The sequence below is a fragment of the Nicotiana tabacum genome, chromosome 16 (assembly GCF_000715075.1).
Source record: "Nicotiana tabacum cultivar K326 chromosome 16, ASM71507v2, whole genome shotgun sequence".
Lineage (NCBI taxonomy): Eukaryota > Viridiplantae > Streptophyta > Magnoliopsida > Solanales > Solanaceae > Nicotiana > Nicotiana tabacum.
In genome coordinates this window covers 162777818-162805778 of record NC_134095.1, presented here as the reverse complement: position 1 = coordinate 162805778, position 27961 = coordinate 162777818, and the positions used below count along the sequence as shown (strand labels likewise).

Here is a 27961-nt window from a genome sequence, read left to right as displayed (position 1 = left end):
ATTCTTCTCCACCAGTAGTGCTGCCTCAATCCTGATACATCTTCGTGGCACCCGGATGAATGGAATACCGCGAGCTATGGGCCTCTTCCAGGATCAACTCCTGAAGCCCATCCACATTGGGCACACAGATCCAGCCCTGCATCCTCAACACCCCATCATTTCCAATGGTCACATCTCTGGAATTATCATGCTGAACTCTGTCCCTAAGGGCAAGCAAATGAAAAAAAAAAGCATAATACCAAAAAGTCAGAATTCAATTTCAGCCTTCTCTCTAGGAAGAGAAGGAATAGTAATTTCGTCATCATTTTCCGGTCATAACTCTGACATTCGGTGATGGAACTAACCAAACTTGGTGTCAAAAGATACATAATTTTCTTACGAATAATACCCAATTGGTTTCAACTTCAGATCTATAGTAAATTTTAGTAGATCTTAATTTCATTTTCATGAGTTACTGTAGCAGACAGTGTTCTTCATTCAATTTCAGCGATTCAGCTAATTCCAGCATTACCTTTCAGCACAACAGCTTGTTTTGATAACGTGAAAGTGTTCTCTTCTCTTCTAAGATTGGTTTGAATTCTAAGCTTCATTTTAAATCGAAATTACTGTTTTTATAGTTTGGACTGTGAAATTGGATTCACAGCCATAAGCAGTAAGTAACGTGAAGCTAATTCGAATTACAGTAGCATCGTTTTCTTGCAAAGCTGATGCACCTTTGTCATGTAATTAATGTGCTAAAGATTACAACTGTAATGGACACACAGGCAGGTGCCAGCCACATTTGGTGGTTGTGCTGCCTACACAACCTCCTCCAAACATTGCACAAACATCAGGGAACACAAATAACAACAAACAGCCAATGAATTACTCCAAATTCTGAAACCTTGCACTTTTAATGTTGCAATGCAGGAGCAACAGGAAGTTGAGCCAATTCCCATTCGTCCACCTACAATATTGAATGGAGAGCATGTTATTCAGTTCACAGAAGCAGAAGTAGAAAGGATGGATATCATCGAAGGATTACAATATGCAATAGTTGGTAAATGTTCTTATGGCAGCCCAGAAATTCAACAACTGCGTAAGTTAATACCAATTCAATGCGGAATTAAAGGTGAATGTAACATTGGATTTCTAAGGGATAGACATATTTTGATTAGAATGACGTTAAGGCAGGACTATCTTCATTTCTCATCAAAAACTCATTACATAAAGGACAGGGATGGCTATCAATATCAGCTTAGGCCATTGATTTATGACTCAAAGTTTAGAGCAGATGAAGAAACACCCAAGGCAATGGCTTGGATTTCATTCCCAGGTCTATTGCCAACCTTTTTTGTGAAGGAATGTTTATTTTCTCTAGCTACAGCAGTAGGTAAACCTATGCATCTATACATGGCAACAATTAATAAAACTAGACCTAGTTGTGTTAGGGTGAAGGTACTAGTTGATCTACTTGCAAATTTGCCTAAAAAGGTGAGGATGGACATATTCAATGAAGCTAAAGAACAACAAGAACTGAATGGGTGAGAATTCAATATGACATGCTGCCTAAATATTGTAGACATTGTCAACTTCAAGGGCATGATCAATTTGAATGTTGGAGGATACACCCTGAACTATATGTGGAGAAGGAGAATTCTAACCAAGCAGATACAGCTAAGAAGCAGGACATAGGGAACTCACAGCCTATAATGATTTTATCTAGTGGAAAGGTCATGGGTAATGTGAATGTTACAACAAAAGAGTAATGGAAGGAAGTGAAGGACAACAGACTTAGAAATGTAGTAAAACAAAATACTAGTCTCAATAATAATGGAATGGAGATGGCACCAGCTAAGCAGCTTGAAAATAATCAGAACAAGGAGGTACTGTAGATAGACAAGCAGGAGCACAAAGCAACAGTGGTAAGGAATTGGTGGCAGTAGACAATGAAGATAATGATCATGTTCAAATAGCTAACAAGTTTGCAATATTAAAAGGGATGGATGAAGAGGAAGAACTTGTTAATCAATTGGCAATGGTGGCAGCTAATGCAACAACAAACAGTCCAGCAGTTCATAACCAAGCATCTAAAAAGCAAAAACCAAAACATATGGTCAATAATGAGGGAAAGCTAAATCCAGCAGCACAATCTTTTCATCTTAACTCATCAGGGATTGGTTCGACTAATAGTCTAGTCAATGGAAAGGAGGCACCAAAAGCAAAAAAAGATACTGCACAATGGGTAGAAAGAAGTTTCAAGGATAAAACAGGAGATGGAATAGTGAAGATTAATACATCATGCCAGGAAATCCCATCACAAGATACATTAGTGAACAAGGAACTTAATAAAACTCCAAATTCTCAAGCAGAATGGTCAAAATCGTCTACATTTAAAGAAAGAGTGCAAGGGTGTGGAGGCAGGCTATGGGATGCACAAAGGGAATACGATTCAGAGGAGAACGAAGTACCACTAGGAGCACAAGCTGATGAGGAACCAAATGAGAAGGACAAAGAAGAAGATGAGCAAAGTGTAAATGGAGAGCCCCATGCCAATGACAACAATACAACTGGTAATTTTTTAATAAAGGGAGGATCAGAAAATGTTGAGCACAACAATAATTATCAGATAGTAGAAGTCACAGAAATTGAAAACTATGAAGGAAGAGGTCCAGAGGTAAATGATCCTGGAGGAACAGAAGATGATAAACTTCAGAAATCATAAGAAGACCCACAAGGACAAAACACAACAGAGAAGGAGAAACAACCAAAACAAAAAACAAAAATAGTAAATGTTACTGTTATATTGGAGAAAACCAGTTGCAGCTGTTAAAAAGAGGAGAAGAGAAGACCTTGGTCCCTAAAAAGAATGCATTTGGAGCTACATCAGGAGGGAAGGAAGACAATGAAGAAGGAGAAGAACCTGGTAGATCAGGATACGACATGGATCAAGAATCAACTACCCAACACCTTATGAATACTGCAAGGCAAGGTGACTTATCACCTACACAAGTGGAAAAGGCAAAATCAGCAGCAAAAGGTAAGAAGAAGCAACAAAAAGATAATTTTGCAGCCCCAAAAGCTGGGGTGCACACAAGGAGAACGCTAACTAAATCCAACAATCAGTGATGAATGCTCTCATTTGGAATATAAGGTCAGTCAACACACAGCAGGCCTTTGAAAGGTTGACAAAAATGCACAGGCAAAATCACTATGAATTTGTAGGATTAATGGAGCCAAAGCAACAAGCAAAAAACTGGAAAGGTACAGAAACAAGATAGGACTTGCACAGGCAATTTCAAATGTTTCCAACAAGATCTGGGCTTTCATAGATGAGGTATTTGAGGTGACTGTTATGTACAATATGGTGCAACAATTAACACTACGATTGTTTCATACTGAATCGCATGTGGAGTTTGTCCTAACATTGATATACACTAAATGTGATGCAATTGAGAAGATAGAATTATGGGATTCATTATATGCAATGGCAAGGGATATGGATGCACCATGGCTTGTAAGAGGTGATTTCAATGTAATATGGGACGAAGAAGAGAAGTTTGGTGGGTTACCTGTGTCTTTGAATGAAATTGATGATTTTCGACACTGCGTCAACACTTGCAATCTCTTCAACCTTGGATTTAAAGGCAGCATATTTACATGGTTGAATGGGAGAGCAGAGGAAGACTGTATATCCAAAAGGCTAGATAGATGCTTGGCCAATGTTGAGTTCCAACAAACATTTCCAGGAATAGAGGTGCAACATTTGTCAAAGACTGGCTCTGATCATAGTCCAATGTATCTGAAGTGTGATATTGAGACTCCACTAATAAAAACCCTTTTAAGTTCTTGAATTTTTGGGTGGAACATGCGACTTTTAAAGATGTGGTGAAAGAGAATTGGACAGCTGATTTCAGTGCAAATCCTTATATTATTTTTAATCACAAGTTAAAAAAATTAAAGAAGGCCCTTTCATTGTGGAGTAAGGCTATATTTGGAGATATTTTCCAAAAGATAGCAAGCATGGAGGAGGTAGTGATGGTTCATAAAGCAGAATTTGAAGCAAATCATACAGGGATGAACAGGGAAAGGCTACAAAAGGTTCAGGCAGAATTGATCAAATGTCTTGCACTAGAGGAGAAATATTGGCAACAAAAGGCAGGCATGACTTGGTTCAAGGAAGGGGATAGGAACACTAAGTTCTTCCATGCACAAGTGAGAGGTAGGAGGAAGAGACTTCAGCTTAACAGAATTCAAAATAGTGGAGGAACCTGGATTGAAGAAGAACAAGAAATTGCAGAAGAGGCTATCAAATTTTACGAGGAACAGTTCACAGAAGCAGCTACTCCTTCATCATTTGATATCGTAGAGCATGTTCCTAATCTGACTAACACTGAGCAGAATGCAGAATTGATTAAGCAGCCAACAAAATAGGAGGTTAAAATGGCAGTACTCGGACTTAATGGTGATAGTGCTGGGGGCCAGATGGTATGACAGGCAAATTCTATCATTCTTGTTGGGACATAATTGGGGATGACCTGTACGACATGGTGAGGGCTTTTTTCAATGGTCATGAGCTACCCAAGTGTGTAACACACACCAACCTAGTTCTACTACCAAAGAAAAAAGAAGTTACCACTTTTTCTGATTTAAGACCAATAAGCCTCAGTAACTTTTCAAATAAGGTTATATCGAGGGTGGTACATGAAAGGCTAGTGAAATTTCTCCCAAGTCTGATATCGGAGGAACAGTCAGGTTTTGTTAAGGGCAGGAATATTGTAGAAAACATCCTTCTAACTCAGGAGATAGTGACTGACATTAGGCTTAGAACTAAGGCTGGACCTAATGTCATCCTAAAGCTAGATATGACCAAAAGCTTATGATAGATCATCTTGGCTATTCCTAACCAAGGTACTGAGAAAGATGGGATTCACAGAAAGGTTGATAGGGATTGTCTTTGGATTAGTTTCAAACAATTAGTATTCTATTCTAATCAATGGTCAAGCTCATGGGTTCTTTAAGTCCTCAAGGGGAGTAAAACAAGGTGATCTTGTATCTCCAACTTTGTTTATCTTGGCAGCAGAAGCATTATCTAGGGGTCTCAATGCACTACATACTAACCTGTATTTTTGTGGATTTGGGATGCCAAAGTGGAGTCCAAAGATCAATCATTTGGCGTATACAGATGACATGATTATTTTCTCATCCTCAGATGAAACATCTCTGATGCTGATTATGCAAGTGCTGAATGCATATGAAGTTGCATCTGGGCAACTTGTTAACAAGACCAAATCAGCTGTGTACCTGCATAATTTAACAGACATGGAAGTGGTCAACAAGGTGGAAAGGATCACAGGCATTCATAGGAATGATTTTCCTATCATATATCTAGGTTGTCCTATATTTTATGGAAGGAGAAAGCTGGAATACTATCAGCCCCTAATTACTAAGGTAATGGACAAACTGCAATCATGGCGGGGTAAGTTATTATCAGTAGGGGCAGGGCAATTCTCATATCCCATGTACTGCAAAGCATGCATATGCATCTATTATCAGCTGTAAACCCTCCAAATTATGTGATAAATAGGTTGCACAAATTGTTTGCTCAGTTTTTCTGGAGCAGCTCTGTAGGAGGAACTAGTAGGCATTGGGCTTCATGGAATACCTTATGCATGCCAGTTGAGGAAGGAGGAATAGGTTTCAGGTCACTACATGATGTAGCAAAGGCATTATTCAGCAAGTTGTAGTGAAATTTCATACCAAAACCAAGCCTATGGAGCTCTTTTGTATGTCAGAAATACTGCAAAAAAATTGAATTATGTAATTGTTCCATGGAAAAGGGGGTCTCACATTTGGAGAAAAATGTTGGAATGCAGAGATCTGATTGAACATCAAATCTTTTGGCAAACAAAAAGGGGATCCTCACTATTTTGGTTTGAAAACTGGACAGGTCTTGGGGCACTATATTTTTTAGTTCCTCAGGACTTTGGCATTAATGAAACTGTACATAATGTACATGATGTTACCTTAGATGGTGAGTGGGATGTGGACAGGCTATTTGAAATGCTTCCTGAAGACTTAGCAGTACACATTCTGGAGAAAATCAAACCACCTTCACCTCAGCAGGTTCTTGACATGCCTTGTTGGATGCTGGAAACAAGAGGATATTTCAGTGTTAAGTCAGCATGGGATTATACGAGAAGAAGAGACGAACCAAGAACAGCTTATATGATGATTTGGGTAAAGGGACTGCCTTTTAAAATAGCATTTTTCATGTGGAAAGTGTGGAAAACAAAGCTACCTTTAGATGATTTCTTGAAAAGGGTAGGCTACTGCATGCCATCAAAATATTGGTGTTGTGTACAGCCTGACGAGGAATCTCTTCAGCACTTGTTTTTTAGATCAGAAACTGCAAGGACAACTTGGAAGTATTTTCTATCGAGGGCAGGAATAGCTGTGGAGGGATTACATTGCACCAAGCAATCACAAAATGTTGGACTGCAAATGTGTGCTTAAGGCTCAAACTAGTAATGCAAGCACTCCCCTCATGTGTAGTCTGGGAACTCTGGAAAAGAAGAAATAGTATGAAGTATGGTGATGCTGTGACAACTAGCAGGGTGATTTATCAAGTTTCATCAAATATCCAGCATTGGTGAAAGTGAGAAAGCCTGGGATGGACATGGTACCTCACAAATGGCAAGATCTATTAGCTATGATGGAAAATTTCACTCCTAAACTTAAGGTTACCAAAGTCATGTGGGAATTTCCAAGTGCAGGATGACTAATATTAATACGGATGATGCATCGAGGGGAAATCCAGGCAGGAGCTCAATAGGTTTTTGTATAAGAAATGAAAATGGCCACATAGTCAAGTCAGTAGGGAAGGAGATTGAGGAGACAACAAACACAGTAGCTGAAGCGAAAGCCATGGTAGAAGTACTAAGGTTCTGCAGATTTCATCAATACTCTCATGTATGGCTTCAAACTGACTCAATGTTATTAAAAAAGATAATGGATGGGATCTAGAAACCGCCATGGATCATATCTGAGCAGGTAGAGGAAATGATGCAACTAATGAATGGGGGCAATTACACAGTTACTCATATTCATAGGGAGGGCAACAAGCTGGCAGATCACTTGGCTAATTATGCTTTAGATCATGAAGAAATAGAATGCCAACAATTCTGGCATCTAGATGCACAAGGAAGGAGGTTAGTTAATGAAGATAAGCTGCAATGTCCAAGTCTAAGGGTGAAGGTGGACAGGAGATAAGAAGCAAAGAGAAAAGGAAAAGCAGGAGCCATGTCAACTTAATCGACCAATATATTCAAATCCTAAGGGAGGAGGATATAATGGTTGGTATTTCTAACCATCTTTTCTCTCGTGCAGGTGCCATTGCGAGTATATTATCCTATGCTTTCAGAAAGCCAAGAATTAAAACGCATATATGGGCAATGATTTGGGAATGTCTTGTTTTCCATCAAGACAAAAGGAACGACAAAGGCAGGCACGACTGGAGTTTTAATTTAATACAAATGCATGGGATCGAGGAGTCATCGTTAGAAGCAAAATTCGAGCTTTTTTGTAAGCACGCATCCAACAGATTGAGAGAATATGAAGGCATGCGCATTGGGATAACAAAACTGGATGTAATCAGAGACATGGAATACACGCATGCTTCTAGCATTACCATATGAATGAATGCTTCAAGATGTTTGGGTCCTGGAGATTACTCGGTCGACGAGCTATAACAGTTGGGAGGACAGTTTAAATTTCAACAGAGATACACACCTGTTTTCAAAAGGAATTGCACGCTGGCATACACATAGGAAAGAAGGCATGCGCATGGGGATTCGACAACAAAAAAATAGGACATGCAATTGCTCGCTGGCAGTGTAACGAAAGTTGGACAATGAATTGGAATATGGTCAAGCATGATTTCTCACGCTTCTGGAGAGGCACGCATGGCATACGCATGGATGCAGAAAGTCGTGCGCTAGTACATTGGGATGGCAACGCTGTCGAGAAAGCAAGGACAACAACTGGAGTAAGAATCGAAAGGAGCAATTTACGATGGATGTTCATTCACGCTACCTACAAGCACTAAGATATGGGGACAGAGGAATCATGCCACACCTGGTAAACAAAGGCTTAGAAATGTAACGCTTAACAAGACTAATGCTTAAAAAGAGTCATCGATGCAAACAAAAATCTTAGAAGCGTGACTGCAATTTACAAGAACAAAGCTAGAAAGTGTAGGCATGCACACATGGATTAGTAACTTTGGGTGTTGTGCGAACACCTAATTCGAGCTGCTGGCAGTGTGTATGCATATTTATGCACAACACTTTTCTCCAGGATACAACGCACGCCTGTAGTTTATTCTTTTGAAAATGCAATGGAAAAGTTTGCAGCACATGGAAAGGACATCAAGACATTAGCATGATGCTGGTTATTTTTTGGAAATACAAACTCATGTATCAAAAGGAGCAAAAGCATGTGAAGCATGGGTTCAAATACCAAACAATGAAGTTGATAATGCAGACAATCACATTGTAGGCATGTGCATTAGTTTGGGTGCAAATGCCAAGGACCTTGGCCCCCTCAATAGTGTGGGAATCTCAAGGGGACATCACATGATCAGGTGCTACAGTACCGGCTTGCTACAGTAACCATATGCTATAGTGATGTATGCTACAGTGTCGTATGCTACAGTACCGTATGCAACAGTACCGAGCTATCAAATTGGTGGAGTCGACGTGAAGTTGCTGAAAAGGGGCTATTCACGCAAATCAAATTTAACTCTAGAACTGGGACGCTTTGGACTGGAGATACAACGTCGACATGGACTCACTTGGGCTGTTTTGACAACTACAAAGTTTTAGTAGGCATAATGTGATATCAATTTGAGTATTATGCTCAATTTTGATAGTACGTTACATTAGAGTGCAAAGTCTATTTCCTTTCATTGAAGGAAGACAATGACAATTTCCTAATTATTGTATTTTCTTTTCTATTTTTAATAAAAAACTAGCCCTAGGCGCTTGCCTAGCGGATTGAAAAAAAAAAACTCAATTCCAAGTGGCGACTCCAAATAATAATATAAGGAAGACTGAGAAACCATACAAGCCAATACCCGACTGGGATCCGAAATATCTAACCTCATGAACCGATTGGCCAAGGCCTGAACATCAACTGCAAGAGGTCTCTCCCCAACTAGAATATATGCCAAACTCCCCATACTTCCTGCCTTGCGGTTCAAAGCATAGGCCACCACATTGGCCTTTCCCGGATGGAATAAAATAGCGATATCACAATCCTTAAGCAACTCCAACCACCTCAGCTGCCTCAAATTAAGATCCTTTTGCTTGAACAAATGTTGAAGACTGCGATGATCAGTGAACACCTCACAAGATACGCCATACAAGTAATGCCTCCAAATCTTCAATGCATGAACTATGGCAGCCAACTCTAAATCATGAACGGGGTAGTTCTTCTCATGGGGCTTCAATTGACAAGAAGCATAAATAATAACTCTACTCTCCTGCATCAACACACAACCAATCCCAACTCTCGAAGCATCACAATACACGGTATATGAACCTGAAGTTGATGGCAAAACCAACACTGGAGCTATGGTCAAAGCTGTCTTGAGCTTCTGAAAGTTCTCCTCACACTCATCTGAACATATAAATGAAGCACCCTTCTGAGTCAACTTAGTCAAGGGCGATGTGATAGACGAGAATCCCTAAACAAACCGACGATAATAGCCCTCCAAACTAAGAAAGTTGTGAATCTCTGTGGCGGAGGACGGTCTGGGCCAACTCTAAACTGACTCTATCTTCTTCGGATCAACCTGAATACCCTCGCTGGACACCACGTGCCCTAAGAAAGCTACTAAACTGAGCCAAAACTCACACTTGGAGAATTTTGCATAAAGCTTCTCCTCCCTCAATCTTTGCAACACAACTCTCAAATGCTCCAAGTGCTCCTCCTGACTATGTGAATACACCAGAATATCATCAATGAAGACAATGACGAATGAATCGAGATAAGGCCAAAACACGTTGTTCATTAAATACATGAACGTTGCTGGGGCATTGGTCAGCCCAAAAGACATCACCAAGAAATCATAATGACCATATCAGGTCCTGAATGCTGTTTTAAGAATATCTGAGTACTTGATCTTCAGCTGGTGATAACTTGAACGGAGATCAATCTTGGAGAACGCCCTCGCTCCGTGAAGCTAGTCGAATAAATCATCAATGCGAGGCAAATGATACTTGTTCTTAATTGTTACCTTGTTCAATTGCCTATAATCAATGCACATTCTCATTATCCATCCTTCTTCTTCACAAACAGAATCGGCGCACCCCAAGGTGACACACTAGGCCGAATGAACCCCTTATCAAGGAGTTCCTGGAGCTGCTCCTTCAATTCCTTCAACTCCGCTGGTGCTATACGATACGACAGAATAGAAATGGGCAGAGTGCCCAACACCAGGTCAATACCAAAATTAATATCCCTGTCCGGTGGCATGCTGGGAAGGTCTGCAGGAAACACATCGGGAAAATTCCTCACAACTAGAACTGAATCAATACTGGGAGCCTCAGCTCCGACATCCCTCACAAACGCTAGATACGAAAGACAACCCTTCCCAACTATACGTTGGGCCTTCAAGAAAAAGATCACTCTACTGGGGACTTAATTAGTCATACCTCGCCACCCGATCCGTGGCACACCCGACATAGCTAATGTGACTGTCTTAACATGACAGTCCAGAATATCACGACACGGAGATAACCAATCCATGCCCAAAATGACATCAAAATCCACCATGCTCAATAGTAATAGATCCACTCGGGTCTCCAGACCCCCAATAGTCACCACACATGATTGGTACAACTATCTACAACCACAGTATCGCCCACCAGGGTAGATATATGAACAGGTAAAGCAAGAAACTCATGGGGCATACCCAAATAACGAGCAAAGTATGATGACACATAAAAAAGGTGGAACCGGGATCAAATAATACAGAGGCATCTTTGTGCCAGACTGAAACAATAACTGTAATGACAGCATCTGAAGCAATAGCATCGGGTCTGCTTGGGAGTGCATAGAAATGGGCCTGACTACCCTCTGATCGAGCTCCCCCTCTGGGGCAACCCCTGGCTGACTGACCTCTACCCCTGGCTGGTTGAGCGGGTGGTGGTGAAGAGACTGGCGCTGAAGCAGATGACTGACCCCTCTGTTGGGATGAACTAGCATCGCGACGAGGAGACTGTCTCCATATGTGGCCCATCTTGTCACACTCATAACAACTCCCAAGTGCTGGATAAGGGGAGTGAAGGGAACCCCTTGCACCAGAGTGACTATCAGATGCACTTGGTATAGAAGAGCCCCGAGCTGATGGAGCACGAGATGAACTCTAAGCTGGAAGGGCGTCGAGTGATAACTAGCCCTGTTGAGATCCATGATAACTATGACCTGAAGATGCCCCACGATAACCTGGGCGAGCTGGCTGAGCAGACCTGAATGAACGGCCTCTGCCGTGCTGAAACTGGCCCCTCGAAGGAGCACCACTATAGCTACCAGATCCTCGAGGCCTCTTGGCCTCCCTCTCCTCTTGCTCCTGATGGCGAACCGACTCAATATCACGGGTTATATCAACAACCTCCTCGAACATAGCACCAGATACCCTCTCCCAGGTCATAAGAATACGGAGCTGATAAGTAAGACCATCACAAACCTCCTGATCCTCTCTCAATCTGTTAGAACCAACCAGATGGAATGATAACCCAACTCAGAAAACCTTAACTCATACTGCGACATGGTCATCTCCCCCTGTCGCAACCACTCAAACTACCTACGCAGCTCCTCTCTGTGGGACTGCGGCACATACTTCTCCAAGAAGAGAACGGAAAACTGCTGCCAGGAAAGGGGTGCTGCACCAATAGGCCTACGCCTCTCAAAATCCTCCCACCAGGTGAAAGCAGCTCCTGAAAACTGATAGGTGGCAAAAGCGACCCCGCTGGTCTCCAGAATACCTGTAGTACGAAGCATCCTCTGACACTTATCCAAAAAGCCCTGGGCATCCTCGCCCTCTGTGCCACTGAAGGTCGGAGGCTGCAATCTACCAAATCTCTCCAACCTATGTTGCTCATCCTCTGGCATGACAGGAACCACATAGTCCTGAGCAGCTACAACCGGCTGGGCTAGATGCACCCCCGACATCTGAAGTCCCTGCACGACCTGCTCAGGTGTGCGAGCGGTGGGAGTCTGATTGCCTCCCCCAGCTTGTGAAGTAGCTGCGACTGTAGTGGCTGAAACCGCCTGAGCCAAGCCAGTGCAAACTGATAAGATCTGTGCCAAGGCCTCCTAAAGACCCGGAATCACGATGGGCATAGCTGGTGCCGGAACTGGTGCTGCTGGAGCGTCCATAGCTGGGACCTGGTCCTAAACTGGGGCAACTGGTGGATCTACAAGTGCTGCCCTTGCTGCTCCGCCTCTACCACGACCACGATTGCGTCCTCGGCCTCTCGTGGCCACAGTTGGTGGCACTGGTGGTCGTCCACCCTGTCCGGTAGTGTGTGTCCTCACCATCTGTGAGAGAATAGAATAATAGAAATTTAGTACCCAGATCAACAAGTTCGCACGACAAGAATTTCAAGAATATGAAGTTTTTCCTAAAGGTTCTGCAGCCTCTCGAGGATAAATACAGACGTCTCCGTACCGATCCGCGAGACTCTACTAAACCTGCTCATGACTCATGAGACCTAAGTAACCTAGGCTCTGATACCAACTTGTTACGACCCTAACCCCGAACCCGGTCGTGATTGCGCCTCTCGTGAAGACAAGGCTAGCCAATTAAATCCAATTCACTTGTTAAAGTAGTTAAATAACATAAAAACATTCTAAAACATGATTTAATAATACTAAACAACGGAAAATATCGATAAAAAGCGGAAGTGCCACCGATACAGCCCTAACCGGGGTGTCACAAGTCATGAGCATCTATAAGTCATAATACAATATCGCTAAATCCAACTGTACAACTATTTGAAAGGAAATAGAAGCGATAAAGAAGTAGATACACGGGGTTGCAGACGTCAACAACTACCTCGTAATCTCTGAAAGCTCGCCTGAAGCTGGAGGAATCAGCACTCGGGAGCGGAACCAGCTACGCCTGAATCTACACACAGAGGTGTAGGGAGTAAAGTGAGTACTCCAACTCAATGAGTAACAAATGTAAACAACGACTGAAAGTAAGAAAACACGTAAGGCACAAGGCATTCTATATGAGGCAGTAAAACCATTTAAAAGCAGTAAAACAGTGAAAAGTCAAGTAAAATCCTCCTTCAACAAGTAAACAAGTAATTGACAGGTAATTAAGGTAAAGTAAACAAATAGAAGTTCACCCCTCGGGCATAGTATCAGCAAATCCGCCCATCGGACAACATCTCAGAACAATACTAGCCCCTCGGGCTCAATCTCACATCACAATGGGTACCCGCGCTCACTGGAGGTGTGCAGACTCCTGGAGGGGCCCCTTACGGCCCAAGCGCAATAACAAGCCATCTCGTAGCATCAAATCTAGACCTTCGGCCTCATATCAATCAAGCCACCTCGTGGCGTATATATCTCAGGCCCTCGGCCTCAAATCAGTATCAGTGTTTCCTCACAACTAGGCCCTCGACCTAACTCAGTCAAAAATACTCACAAGCCCCTCGGGCAATAGTAAAATAGTGTTTCTCAGCCCAAACATCATTTAAAATATCATTTAAGTCTTAAAACTGAGTAAACATGGCTGAGTATGAAAACAGTGGAAAATAACATGACTGAGTTCAAGTATAAAGTCAAAACAGTGAGGAATTTGTAATAAAAATCCTCGAAGGGTTCAAATAGTTTGCACAAAGCCCAAATATGGCATTCAACCCAAATCATGATGATAGCACATAAGATTCAGTCAAATACGCAATAATATCATCAACTGGGACGGACCAAGTCACAATCTCCAATAGTACACGACCCCACACTCATCATCAAGCGTGTGTCTCACCTCAATATAGCACTACGATGTGCAATCCGGGGTTTCAAACCCTCAGAGCATCATTTACAATTATTACTCACCTCGAACCGGCTAAATCTCTAGCTCGTGATGCCTTTGCCCCTCGAATTGTCCTCCACGCGCGTTGAATCTATCCAAAGTCAGAACGAGGATGTCAAAGTATGCTAAGGGAACAAAGCCCAAGAAAAAACAATCAATAAAGGGCACAAATCCCGAAATTACCAAAATCCGACCCCAGGCCCACTTCTCGAAAGTTAAAAATTTTCACATCAATAGATTCCTTATCTCTCCACGAGTTCATACATATCAAAAGTTCTCAAATCCGACCCCAAATGGTCCTCCAAATCCCAAATCAAAAGTTCAATTTCTCAAGCCCTAGTTCTTCAGTTTTAGGCTTAGCTTTCATGATTTTCTAGGTAGAATTCACATAATAATCGAGTTTTTAGTCCAAGAATCATACCTCCCAACGATTCCCCTTGAATCCCTCTTCAATCTCCTTCAAAAATCTCCTAAAATGGCCAACTATGGAGGAAATAAACCCAATCCTCGCGGACAAGACGAGTTTAAAAACATTTCTGCCTAGGCATATTTTCTTCATCGCGATCGCGGGAGAACCTTCGCGATCGCGAAGCACAAAACTCAGCTTCCTCAATTTTACTCTACGCGAACGCGATACAACCTACGCGAACGTGATGCCCAGCTGACTTATACTACGCAATCGTGGACACACCTCCGCATTCGTGATGCACAAAGATCCATCCAAGACTCAGGTCCAGTTAACTCTATGCTAACGCGACTACCTTCCCGCGTTCGCGATGAACATCTTTCCCATACTATGTGATCACGAGCCTCTATTTGCAAACGTGAAGAAAAACTGGACAGATTCCACAAAACCTTCTACGCGATCGCAGGACTCCCCTCGCGATCGCGAAGGTCAAATTTCTGCAACATCTGAACCTGCAATTTCTGCAATCTTCTCAACTTCAAAATAATCCGAATGACCACCCGAAACTCACCTGAGGCCCACGGGACCTCAACCAATGGCACCAACATATCTTAAAACCTTATTCAAACTTGTACCAATCTTCAAAGCACCTCAAACAATATCAAATCACCCAAAACACATCGGATTCAAGCTAAAGTTTCTAAAATCTTCTGAAATACGCTTTTGATCAAAAACCCTACCAAACCACGTCCAAATGACCTGAAATTTTACACACACATCCCAAATGACACAACAAAGCTACTGCAACTCTTGGAATTCCATTACGAACCCTATATCAAAATCTCGCCTATCAACCGGAAATCGCCAAAATCTCAACTTCGCCAATTCAAGCCTAAATCTACTCCGAACCTCCAAAACCCATTCTGATCAAGCTCCTAAGTGATAAATCACCTATCGAAGCTAACTGAACCATCGTAACTCACATCCGAGCCATTTAACACATAAGTCAACATTCAGTTGACTTTTCCAACTTAAACTTCCTTAAAAAAGACTAAGTGTCTCAAACCTTACCAATTCCTTCCCGAACTCAATCTGACTAATCTGATACCACATAACACAGATAAAGAAAGCATAACAAAGCATAAATGGGAAAAACGGAGCGGTAACTCATGAGATGACTGGTCGGTTCATCACATGAGCGTATTCAGAATGTAATTTGGAGGTTCGTGTTGGATTTAGGCTTGAATTGGCGAAATTGAAAATTGGCTTTTTTCGGTCAGCAATGGAAATCTTGATATTTGGGTCGGAATGGAGTTTCGAAAATGGGAGTAGGTTCGTTGTGTTATTTTTGACGTGTGTGTAAAATTGTAGGTCATTCGGATAAGGTTTGATAGGTTTTTGCAGCATTTGCGGAATTCGAAAGTTCGGAGATCCTTAGGCTTGAATTTGAGGGTGATTTGGTGTTTGATGTTGTTTTGAGTGTTCCAAAGGTTGGAATAAATTTGTATGGTGATAATTCGTATTTTTGGTTGAGGTCCTGGGGGCCTCGGGATGATTTCGAATAGTTTTTGGAAAGTTTGAACTTGAGAAATTGCAGCTGGTGTTACTGCTTCTATCATATCCGCACCTGCGGATTGGGGACCACAGGTACGAGCTCCGCAAGACCGAAAAAGAGGCGCAGGTGCGTGGAGGACCGCAGGTGCGTCTTAGTAAACCACACCTGCGATGCCGCAGATACGGTAAGGCGATCGCAGATGCGAGGCCTGGTAAGGTTAAGAGAAATCCGCAAAAGCAGATATTTTTTCCGCAGAAGCGGAAGCGCAGGTGCGCTTATGGGATCGCAGATGCGGAATCCCTAGGCAGAAAGTATATAAGTTCCCCTTCGCGAATTTTGGTCATTCTTCTATCATTTTTGGTCGATTTTGAAGCTCCAAGCAGTAATTTCAAGAGGGAATCGAGAGGTTTCAGTGAGGTAAGCTACTTGGGTTTTATTAATTGTGTTTGTGATGATTTTTTCACTACATAATCATGATATTAGTGGGAAATTTGAGAAGAAATTGGGAGATTAGGGCTTGAAATTGGAGAGTTTAAATTGGGGATTCGAGTGGACATTTGAGGTCCGATTTTGATGATTTTGGTATGTATAGACTCAGGAGTGAAAGGAGTTTCTAGTTTTGCGACTTTTGTTGGACTCCGAGACGTGGGTCCGAGGGCCGAGTTTGAGCAAATTTGTGATTTTGAGTTTAATTTGATAATTTTTGCATAGGCTTTGTCCCTTTGGCATGTATTGATGATATGATTCTGATTTTGGATAGATTCGGGATGATTTGAGGCTGAGTCGAGAGGCAAGGGCATTGCAGAGTAGATTTTTGTCTGGTTCGAGGTAAGTAACGATTGTAAATCTAGACCTGAGGGTATGAAACCCCAGAATTTCGTACCATTTTTGATAAATGAGGTGACGCACATGCTAGGTGATGAACGTGTAGGCATGCACTGGTAGAGATTGTGACTTGGTCCGTCCCGTGGCAACTGTAGAGTTGCATATTTTGATAACTTTATATGAAACCTATGTGTTTAGAAATAATTCTGTTAACTTGGGCTGAATGGCATGTTTGGGGCCTTGTGCCATACTGTTTGGACCCTCAGGGGTATTTTACTACTATCCTCACACTGTTTTGATTCGAAAGCATATCCTTAGTCATGATTTTTACCTGTTTATTGTTTGATTCAGTTTCATTACTCTACTTGCAAATATATGAAAATCGTTTGGGCTGAGTTCCCTGATTTTTACTGAAATGCTTTAGTGGTTGTGAGGTTGATGACTGAGAGAGGTCGAGGGCCTGATGGTGAGGATTATATATTTATGGATCGGGCTGCACGCCGCAGCGATATTTATATGCATATGGATTGAGCTGCATGGTGCAACGATATGTTGGATCAGGCTGCACGCCGCAGGGATATAGCGCTTGGGCTGTAAGAGCCCCTCCGGAGTCTGCTGCACGCCGCAACGATATAGCGCTTGGGCTGTAAGAGCCCCTCTAGAGTCTGCACACCCCCTGTGAGCGCAGTCGACTATATATTTTTGGGTTGGGCTGCACGCCGTAGCGGTTATTATGAGATATCTATTAAGTGGGAGTGTTGAGTGGGAGTGCTGAGTGTGAGTGATGATTGACGAGAGTTAAGTCACGAGTGACTGAGAGGCTTGCCCGAGGGGCTATACATATGAGTGATACCTTTTCCGATGGGCTTGTTTTATGAAATTACTATTTTTCACTCTTCTTTTATACTGAGCCTCTATTAAAAAATGTTGAAAAAATATTTTAAACAACTTTCATTGAAACTGGAGTTTTTACGAGATGTTCGGAAATTGAATTACTGGTTTAACTTGGTTATTTCTATTGAGATTCTATGTTATGAGATGTATATGATTTTAAATGTTTGTCACTGCATTCAGCCTTTATTTATAATTGTTACTTACTGAATTGGCGTACCCACGTTGCTCCCTGCACTTTGTGTGCAGATCCAGGTGCAAGTGCATCTGAGTGAGAGGTGTTCCTTACCTTCAGAGAATTCCGGAGTTAGCGAGGTAGCTGCACGGCATCCGCAACCTTGCCTTTCTCCTTCCTATCTATTAGTATTTTTTTCTTAGACTTATCTTGTATTGAGTAGACAGTATCATATTGTATTTTAGTAGCTCATGACTAGTGACACCGGGATCGGGCAGTGGTTGAAGTTTTACATATTTGTTTTCGCTTGTTTTGAAATATTTAAATGAAAGATTTGTGATAATATCTGATTAGAAAATGAATTAAGAAAAAGACTTGTTTTTGTTATAAATGTCAAATCCGCTTGCCTAGTACTGCGATAGGCGTCGTCACAACTGGAATGGTTTAGGGTCGTGATACCCACCAACTATGTCTATGAACTACAATGGTGGCCACAAAGGAGATTGGTGGTGGAATGCAGTTGTCCAAGGTAAAGTGGAAGCAAAGAAGGCGGCTTACCTGCGGTTAGTAGGGAGCACTGACGAGGAGGAGAAGAGAGAGAACAGTCAAAGGTATAAGGTAGCTAGGAAGGAGGCGAAGATGGCAGTGACGGAGGCTAAGACGACAGCTTTTGCTCGTCTGTATGAGGAACTAAGGAACAAAGGTGGGGAGAAGAAGTTATTCCGACTCGCTAAGGCGAGAGAGAGGACAACTCGGGATCTGGACCAAGTGAGGTGCATAAAAGATGATGACGGCAAAGTTTTGATGGGAGATGACTAGATTAAGAGGAGGTGGCAGACCTACTTTCATAAACTGCTAAGTGAAGAAGGGGATCAGGATATTATACTTGGGGAATCGAGGAATATCGACAGTCACCATGAAGTAAGTAATTGTAGGGACATTGAGATCGATGAAGTCATGGAGGCAATGCGTAAGATGAGAAGGGGCAGAGCTACCGGGCCAGACGAAATTCCGGTTGAACTATGGAGGTGTGTGGGTAGAGCAGGCTTGGAATGGCTTACTGCATTGTTTAGTGTTATATTCAAGACTAATAGAATGCCTGAAGAGTGGAGGTGGAGTACAATGGTCCCGTTGTATAAGAACAAAGGTGATGTCCAGAGCTGTAACAACTATAGGGGCATCAAATTACTAAGTCATACCATGAAAGTTTGGGAGAGAGTGGTAGAAATGAGAGTGCGAAGGACGGTGTCTATTTCAGACAACCAGTTCGGGTTTATGCCGGGACGATCTACCACAGAAGCTATCCACCTTATTAGGAGGATGGTGGAACAGTACATAGATAAGAAGAAGGATCTTCACATGGTGTTTATTGTTTGGAGAAAGGATACGATAAGGTTCCTAGGAAGGTCTTATGGAGCTGCTTAGAGGATAAAGGGGTCCCGAGTAACTATATTAGGGTGATTAAAGACATGTATGATGGATCTAAGACTCGGGTTAGGACAGTAGGAGGCGACTCTGAACACTTTCCAGTTATTACGGGGTAGCACCAAGGGTCTGCGCTCAGCCCATTCCTATTTGCCCTGGTGATGGATGCACTGACTCGTCATATTCAAGGGGAGGTTCCATGGTGCATGCTATTTACTGATGACATTATTCTAATTGACGAGACAAGAGGTGGCGTCAACGAGAGGCTAGAGATTTGGAGACATGCTCTTGAGTCTAAAGGTTTCAAGTTGAGTAGGACGAAGACGGAATACCTCGAGTGCAAATTTGGAGTTGAGCCGACAGAAGCGGGAGTTGAAGTGAGGCTTGACTCTCAAGTCATTCCCAAGAGAGGTAGTTTCAAGTACCTTGAATCGGTTATTCAGGGGATCGGGGAGATTGACGAGGATGTTACATACCGTATAGGGGTGGGGTGGATGAAGTGGAAGTTAACGTCGGGAGTCTTGTGTGACAAGAAAGTGCCACCGTTACTAAAAGGTAAGTTTTATAGAGCAGTGGTTAGGTCTGCCATGTTGTATGGAACTGAATGTTGGCCGGTAAAGAACTCATACATCCAGAAGATGAAAGTAGCAGAGATGAGGATGTTGAGGTGGATGTGCGGGCATACAAGGATGGATAAGATTAGGAATGAAGATACTCGAGAGAAGGTGGGTGTGGCCCCCATGGAGGACAAGATGCGGGAAGTAAGACTCAGATGGTTCGGGCACATTCAGAGGAGGAGCACTGATGCACCGGTGAGGAGGTGTGAGCGACTAGCTGTAGTGGGCACGCGGAGAGGTAGAGGAAGACCTAAGAAGTATTGGGGAGAGGTGATCAGACAGGACATGACGCGACTTAGGATTACTGAGGACATGACCCTTGATAGGGAATTATGGAGGTCGAGCATTAAGGTTGTAGGTTAGGGGAGAGTGTGAATATTTCTACAGCACAATAGTGGGAGACTATCCAGTTAGGAGTTAGACTAGGAATGTCATTGGTCGTCTATTGATGCAGGGCTTTACCTTCTAGTTGTACTATACCAGCCATCTATTTCGTATTTCGTATTTCGTATTTCTGTATTTCATATTTCATATCTCTTATATATTGTTGTATTTTTATTACGCATTTTTATGGTACTAATATATCATCTCCTATTGCTTTTTTGAGCCGAGGGTCTCCTGGAAACAGCCTCTCTACCCTTCGGGGTAGGGGTAAGGTCTGCGTACATATTACCCTCCCCAGACCCCACTTGTAGGATTATACTGGGTCGTTGTTGTTGTTGTTGTTGTTGTTGTTGTTTCTATTTTGTCCGGTCATTATAAAAATTCTTTAATCAGCGTAGGGATAGGTACTGATACTTTTACTTCTGTAGGATGTTGTTCTACTCATTGGGATAAAAGGGTGCTCTCTTCCATTCAAAAGATATTCCAACAAAAGGTGCTAGGCAGATCAGTGTTAACTTTCTTTTAGGTACTTCCACTGTAAAACCAACATGAGTATATTTTTATGCAGCCTGCACTTACAATTTGTCTTATGTTGTCAATTGTTACAAAGACTGTGTAAGCTCATGCATCTGTGAGTCAAGTTTCAAGTTAATGACAAGGTGCAAGAGTTCTAAATAGTAGAATTAAAATATCAAATTGCAAAAATTAGACATCAAAACATAGAATTTTAAAAAGAGGCATAACTATTGTTGAGTATGTTGACGTTCCACAAAAACTGTGCGATAAAATAACTTGTTGTTTACCAAAATAGGAAAAATTTGCACATGTCGTCAGTTACCTACTCTGGCCAAAGGGTGATTCACTTTCTCATGGAGTGTTTTGTTTTGTTAAATTTGAAAAGGACCTTCCTGTAGTTTCATAGATTTCTGATATTTATTGAAATGGATAACTGTTGAATTTTTATTTATAACTAATGCCAGACTAAAGTTTTATGCAAACGTCGAGATTTAAACGGGGCAATGGTGATATCTTAAGGATTAGGTTAATCAGAACTGCAAGGTATTTTTAGACCGAATGTCTTACTTTAGTTGCTTTATTTTTTTCCTTTTCGTCGCCAGAAGAAGACGAGTCGCTTGTTCTTGATTCAAATTTTCTTGTGCCAATGAAAGGTAACTTTCACCTTCTTCTATATTGATATGTTGCGGTAGTTCTGTTGGACTGTAGTTATATTTGGATCTGCTTTGTCTTGCTACTAGCATATTTCTGAATATTTATTTGTGCCTTTTCTTCTCAAAGTTGGTAGTCTACACAATTTTTGTATTTACCTTAGTCAAATAAGTATCACTTCAATCATTTGCTATACTAGGTTCTTTGTGTGTATTAGGCATATTACAGATTGGAATGATTATCTAAAATGGAATTACCGGCGTTTGAAGTTAGTTTTCAATATTGCTACTTTTTCCCCTTCCAAGTTCATTTGTATTAGTTTAGATTTGTTTCCTTTATATGAAATTTTACCGGAGGAAATAATAACATTCATACAATAATTTAGTCCTCTTGTGGGGAAAACATGAAAGGCCATAAATATTTTACATAAAGAAAAAATTGAAATGAGTCCCTAAAAATTGAAATAGTTTCCTCTTAATGTTCTATTCACATAATTTGTCTTCCCTAAAACTAGAATATATAGAGTAGTATTATGTTTGTATTATCTCTTAAGACAAAAGAATGTAAATTAAATAGTTGAATGAGTCATATGCTGTAATCGTAAATAATTCATGGATACACTTCCTCATTTTTCCTTTCCAGCTTTCATTCTCATATTGGGATATGCAGTATCTTCTCTATAAATATTTTACTCCTCTTATCATTTAATCAAATTCACACATTTCAACGCTTTTAAGGCAACACCTCTATTTGGACAAATAACAGCAACTATTACGGCAATGCAAGATGTTTACTTATATGACTAAGGTGAAAAACATCTTTGCATTCCCGTCCCTCAAATGTTCATCTTGTCTAATTTAGCACATCGACGTCTCTATTAAGTGCTATTATTATCGTGTATGAAAAGTGTACATTTCATGAGACTACCCATCTATTAACATGTGGCCGTTGTTTTGCTTAATCAACGTATTTGTCTTTGTGGGAATGATAGTAGATAGCTGGAAATGAATGAATTTAGCATCTTATTATAATTTAGCATTTGAGATATCTATTTTGCCGATATACTTTCATCTTCAAAAAACAAATTTTTAGAAAATCTATCATTTTTTCATATGTTTTACATTTGACTCTTATCGGAAAACTGAAATACCAAAAGGCTGTCAACTGAAGAGGATTTCGAATTGCTTGTTTAGTAACACTCAAAATATGTCAGCAGATGAGAAATCCCCCGTGACAAGGGTCAATTCTTTGTGTTGTCTTCTTCAAAAGGATCCTGTTACATTTAATAAGAGTGAGAATTGTATTGATGTTGTAGTTGGTTCCCGTAGCAAGAAGTGGAAAGAAGGTTGAAGATTCTACTGCAATAGAGTATGTATCAAATGATCCAACTCCGTAAATCTAATAAAAAAGACTCGGTAGGTGATTTGTTGATGAATCTATCAAGAATTGCGCCATGACCTCAGTTTTTGTTCAATATCTACGACGATTCTGATTGCTAACCTAGATAGCTATTTGCTTAGTTTATTTTTATCCTCGAGGATGGTGAATTTATTACTCTTGCATATAGTAGGCATAGTCCAAATAGCTACTTTGTTCAGTTTAAAATTTGACATGCCCACAAAAAAAAAATGTGTTGTTGGGCCCGTGCTTAGCACGGGCAATTCTCCAATAGTCTTATATACAAATCTTGTTGTCAAAGAAAACTTTATTGCTTTTTCACCACCTCAGTGTTTCATTCATTTTTAGGTATAATCTTCTATCTTATAGTCTTCTTTATGTATTTCTGTACAATATTTTTGCAGTGATCCTGCACAGCGTTTTAATAGTTACGAACTTATGATTGTCCTAAATTTCAAACTATTTCTGTTAATGTTTTTTGCACAATTGCCATCTTGGTTCTTTGATCAATGTTCCGTAATGCTGTTGAACTTCATTCTATATTTTGATTTTAGGTTGTTGGTGTTGCGGAAGCCAAATGTATATAGTGTGAATAAGTCACAACTACTATACCAAAAATTATGACAGCCACCAAATAATAAATAAGACAATAAAACAACAATAAAGGGAACACCAGAATTTACGAGGTTCGGCTAATTTTGCCTACTCCTCGGACACAACCAATATTTTATTTCACTCCAAAAATACAAGTGAAATAATACTAAAAAGAGAAGATACAAATGCCTTAAACAGATGAGAAGGCAAATGAGAGGTGTGTTTCAATCCTAAACATTAGGCCTTCTTTTATAGGGGAAAAATCCCCCCAAACTTAACTCCCAACCAATGTGGGACTTTGGCATTTTGCCAAACTTCAACAAATCTCCACCTTGGCAAAATTCCACATTTTCAATTCTCTCTCAATAACAAATTTTGGTTGTGTCTTCATCTTCAATCTTCAGTGTTCAACAATGTTGATCAAATCCAAACAATGTTGAAACTTGACCGCAGTCACCACCTTTGTCAGCATATCAGCAGGATTCTCTGTAGTATGAATTTTCTTCACCGTGACTCCACCTTCTTCTATGATTTCTCGTACGAAATGATACCGAACATCAATGTGCTTCGTCCTTGCATGATAAACTTGGTTCTTCGCTAATTGAATAGCACTTTGACTATCACAAAAAATTGTGATACCTTTTTGTTCAACACCAAGCTCCTTTAGCAATCCTTGAAGCCAAATTGCCTCTTTCACAGCATCTGTAATAGCCATGTACTCTGCCTCTGTTGTAGACAAAGCAACTGTTGACTGCAAAGTAGACTTCCAACTAACTGGTGCCTTTGCAAAAGTAAACACATAACCAGTAGTTGATCTTCGTTTGTCCATATCACCCGCAAAATCTGAGTCACAATATCCAACTACAAACTGATTGTCTTCCTGCTCAAAAACTAACCCAGCATCTACAGTATTATGAATATACCGTAGAATCCACTTCACAGCTTGCCAATGCTCCTTCCCTGGATTGTGCATATATCTGCTAATAACTCCAACAGCTTGTGAAATGTCAGGCCTTGTGCAAACCATTGCATACATCAAGCTACCAACAGCATTTGCGTATGGTACCTTTGACATATACTCTCGTTCAGCTTCATCCATTGGTGACATAGTAGTACTTAGCTTAAAATGGGAAGCAAGTGGAGTACTAACTGGCTTAGTCTTGTCATCTATGCCAAAACGTTGAAGTACTCTCTTCAAATATTCCTTTTGAGATAAACAGAGTTTCTTTAAACGTCTATCTCTAATTATCTCCATGCCAAGAATTTTCTTTGCCTCACCCAAATCCTTCATCTCGAACTCCTTCTTCAGTTGAATCTTCAACTTATCAATTTCTTCCAAATTCTTGGAAGCTATCAACATATCATCAACATATAGGAGAAGATATACAAAGGAACCATCTTTAAGCTTGTGCAAATACACACAATGATCGTATTTGCTTCTCTTGTACCCTTGCCGCAACATAAACTCGTCAAATCGCTTGTACCATTGTCTAGAAGATTGTTTCAATCCGTACAACGATTTTTCAAGTTTGCACACCATATTTTCTTTTCCAGCAACTTTGAATCCTTCTGGCTGAGTCATGTAGATTTCCTCCTCCAAGTTTCCATGTAAAAACGCAGTTTTTACATCCATCTGAACTAGTTCCAAATCCAATTGTGCTACCAAAGCCAACATAATTCTAATGGAGGAATGTTTTACAACTGGAGAAAACACTTCATTGTAATCAATTCCCTCCTTTTGAGCATATCCTTTGGCCACCAATCTTGCTTTGTAGCGAACATCTACTTGGTTAGGAAATCCTTCTTTCTTTGCAAATACCCATTTGCACCCAATTGCTTTCTTTCCCTTCGGGAGATTGGCCAATCTCCATGTATGATTCTGATGAAGGGACTGTATTTCATCATTCATGGCAATCCTCCACTTATCTTCTTCTGAACTTTGGACAGCATCTTTATAAGTGGTAGGAACATCATCAGCTACAATTGAGGTTGCACAAGCAACTGTCTCTATGAGACGAACAGGTTTCGTTATTGTTCTTTTTGGCCTGCTGGTTGCTATTGATTCAAGTTGTTATTGAGGTTCCTGAGTTGGAATCTCCTCTACTGGCTCTCCTTCCAGAGGGTAATCTTCATTTGTTTCCTCCTCTGCTTCTTGTGTAGGAAAAATAAATTTTCCCTCAAGCTCCACCTGCTTAGAAGCACCTTCATTTTGTTTGGTATCTTCTGTTACCTTATTTACCATAGCAGATTCATCAAAGGTAACATCCCTGCTGAATATTACTTTCTTTTTCATAGGACACCATAAGCGATATCCTTTGACTCCAGAAGTAATTCCCATAAAAATAGCCTTCTTTGCCCTTGGATCCAATTTTGACTCCGTCACATGATAATATGCAGTTGAGCCAAACACGTGCAAAGAGTTATAATCTATGGCAGGTTTTCCATACCATTTTTCAAATGGTGTCTTGCCATCAATAGCAGCAGATGGTAAGCGATTAATGAGGTGGCATGCATATGTAACTGCCTCAGCCCAAAATTCTTTGCCCAAGCCAGCATTGGACAACATACACCGTACCTTCTCCAGCAAGGTCCGGTTCATACGTTCTGCCACTCCATTCTGTTGTGGTGTATGTCTAACAGTGAAGTGTCGGACGATGCCATCATTTTCACAGACCTTATTGAAATGATCACTTTTGTATTCACCTCCATTGTCTGTGCGAATACACTTGATCCTCTTGCCTGTTTGATTCTCCACCATCGTCTTCCATTTGAGAAAAATTTCCAACACTTCATCTTTGCTCTTCATTGTATACACCCATACTCTTCGGGAAAAATCATCAACAAAGGTTACAAAATAGTGCTTCCCACCCAATGAAGGTGTTTTGGAAGGACCCCAAACATCAGAGTGTACATAATCCAAAATGCCTTTAGTATTATGGATCGCTGTACCAAATTTAACCCTTGTCTGTTTCCCTTTGACACAATGCTCACAAAACTCCAAGTTGCAAGCCTTTACTCCTTTTAACAATCCTTGATCTGATAGAGTTTTCAAGGATTTTTCTCCAGCATGTCCCAAGCGCATGTGCCATAGCTTGGTTGCTTCTGCCTCTTTGTCGTCACTGGATGTTACTGTCGCTGTCCCAATAACTGTACTGCCACGATAGCGGTACATATTATTATTCTTCCGATTAGCCTTCATTACCACTAGTGCACCGGAGCATACTCTCATCACTCCATTTTCTGCAATGATTTTGAACCCTTTTGATTCTAGGGCTCCCACAGAGATGAGATTCTTCTTCAAATCCGGTACATATCGAACATCTATCAATGTTCTGATCATTCCATCATGGTTCCTTAATCGTATTGAACCAATGCCATATGAGGTAAGAGGGCTGTTATCCGCTGTGTGGATGACTCCATATTCTCCTTCTTGAAATTCCATGAACCAGTCCCTGTTGGGACACATATGATAGCTACAAGCCGAGTCCATCAACCATATGTCTGATGATGTTGATGACTCTGTTGTAACTAATGAGAAGTCTGAATCATCACAATCAGCTACATTTGAATCCATAATGGCCTTTCCATTGTTATGTTTGGCCTTATTCTTCAACTTCGGACAGTCTTTCTTCCAGTGCCCTTTTTCTCGACAAAAGGCACATTCATCTTTGCTGGGTCTGGATCTTGACTTGGATCTTCCCTTCTTTGTCCTCGTTTGATTTTGAGGACGACCCCTCACAAATAGTGCTTCTCCTTCTCCGCCCTTCTGTTTTTCTCGCTTTCTTTGTTCATAGCTGTACAAAGCCGAACAAACTTCTCTGAGAGAAACTTCGTCATTTCCATGGAGTAGAGTAGTTTCAAGGTGCTCGTACTCATCAGGAAGTGACGCCAACAACATCAAGGCCAAGTCACCATCATCATAAGTTGTATCCATATTTTGCAAATCTGTAACCAACTTATTGAAACTGGTGATATGTTCATTCATCGTGGTACCAGGAACATAGGTGAAGTGAAACAGTCTCTTCTTCATGTACAATTTATTTTGACTGTTTTTCTTCAAAAATTTATCCTCCAGTGCTTTCCATAATTTACTTGCAGAAGTTTCCTTTGTGTATGGATATTTCTGCTCTCTAGCAAGGTAGGATCGAATGGTACCGCAAGCAACACGGTTGATAATTCTCCAATCTTCTTCTCCAATAACATCTGGTTTCTTTTCTTCAATGGCCAGATCTAGCCCTTGTTGAAAAAGGACATCTAGAACCTCGCCTTGCCACATCCCAAAATGTCCGGACCCGTCAAATATTTCGACCGCAAATTTCGCATTTGACACAATTCTTGTCATAAGCGAAGATGCCAATGATGACGTATTGTTGACACTTGATGTAGATTCTTCTTGTTTATTGTCTCCCATCTTTGACACAAATATTATTTAATA

At 41.0% G+C, this 27961-nt stretch overlaps 2 protein-coding genes across 2 annotated transcripts; both read left to right on the top strand.

The window, feature by feature from the left end:
- Positions 1 to 4422: 4422 nt before the first annotated feature.
- On the top strand, positions 4423 to 5726 carry LOC142170496 (uncharacterized). Its single transcript, XM_075232422.1, has 3 exons — positions 4423 to 4467; positions 4960 to 5430; positions 5589 to 5726. The coding sequence occupies exons 1-3, from the start codon at positions 4423 to 4425 to the stop codon at positions 5724 to 5726; spliced, it is 654 nt and encodes a 217-aa protein (XP_075088523.1).
- Positions 5727 to 5841: 115 nt separating this feature from the next.
- LOC142170495 (uncharacterized) lies at positions 5842 to 6495 on the top strand. Its single transcript, XM_075232421.1, has one exon. The coding sequence runs from the start codon at positions 5842 to 5844 to the stop codon at positions 6493 to 6495; it is 654 nt and encodes a 217-aa protein (XP_075088522.1).
- The last annotated feature ends 21466 nt before the right edge of the window (positions 6496 to 27961 follow it).

What these genes read in the sequence shown, in the direction of transcription:
- LOC142170495 (XM_075232421.1), top strand. Translation starts at nt 5,842, where the DNA reads ATGTTGGAATGCAGAGATCTGATTGAACATCAAATCTTTTGGCAAACA.
- LOC142170496 (XM_075232422.1), top strand. Translation starts at nt 4,423, where the DNA reads ATGGCAGTACTCGGACTTAATGGTGATAGTGCTGGGGGCCAGATG. An exon ending in ATAGTGCTGGGGGCCAGATG is followed by an intron (nt 4,468 to 4,959) that starts GTATGACAGGCA and finishes TCAAACAATTAG; the next exon opens with TATTCTATTCTAATCAATGG. An exon ending in ATCAGCCCCTAATTACTAAG is followed by an intron (nt 5,431 to 5,588) that starts GTAATGGACAAA and finishes TTGTTTGCTCAG; the next exon opens with TTTTTCTGGAGCAGCTCTGT.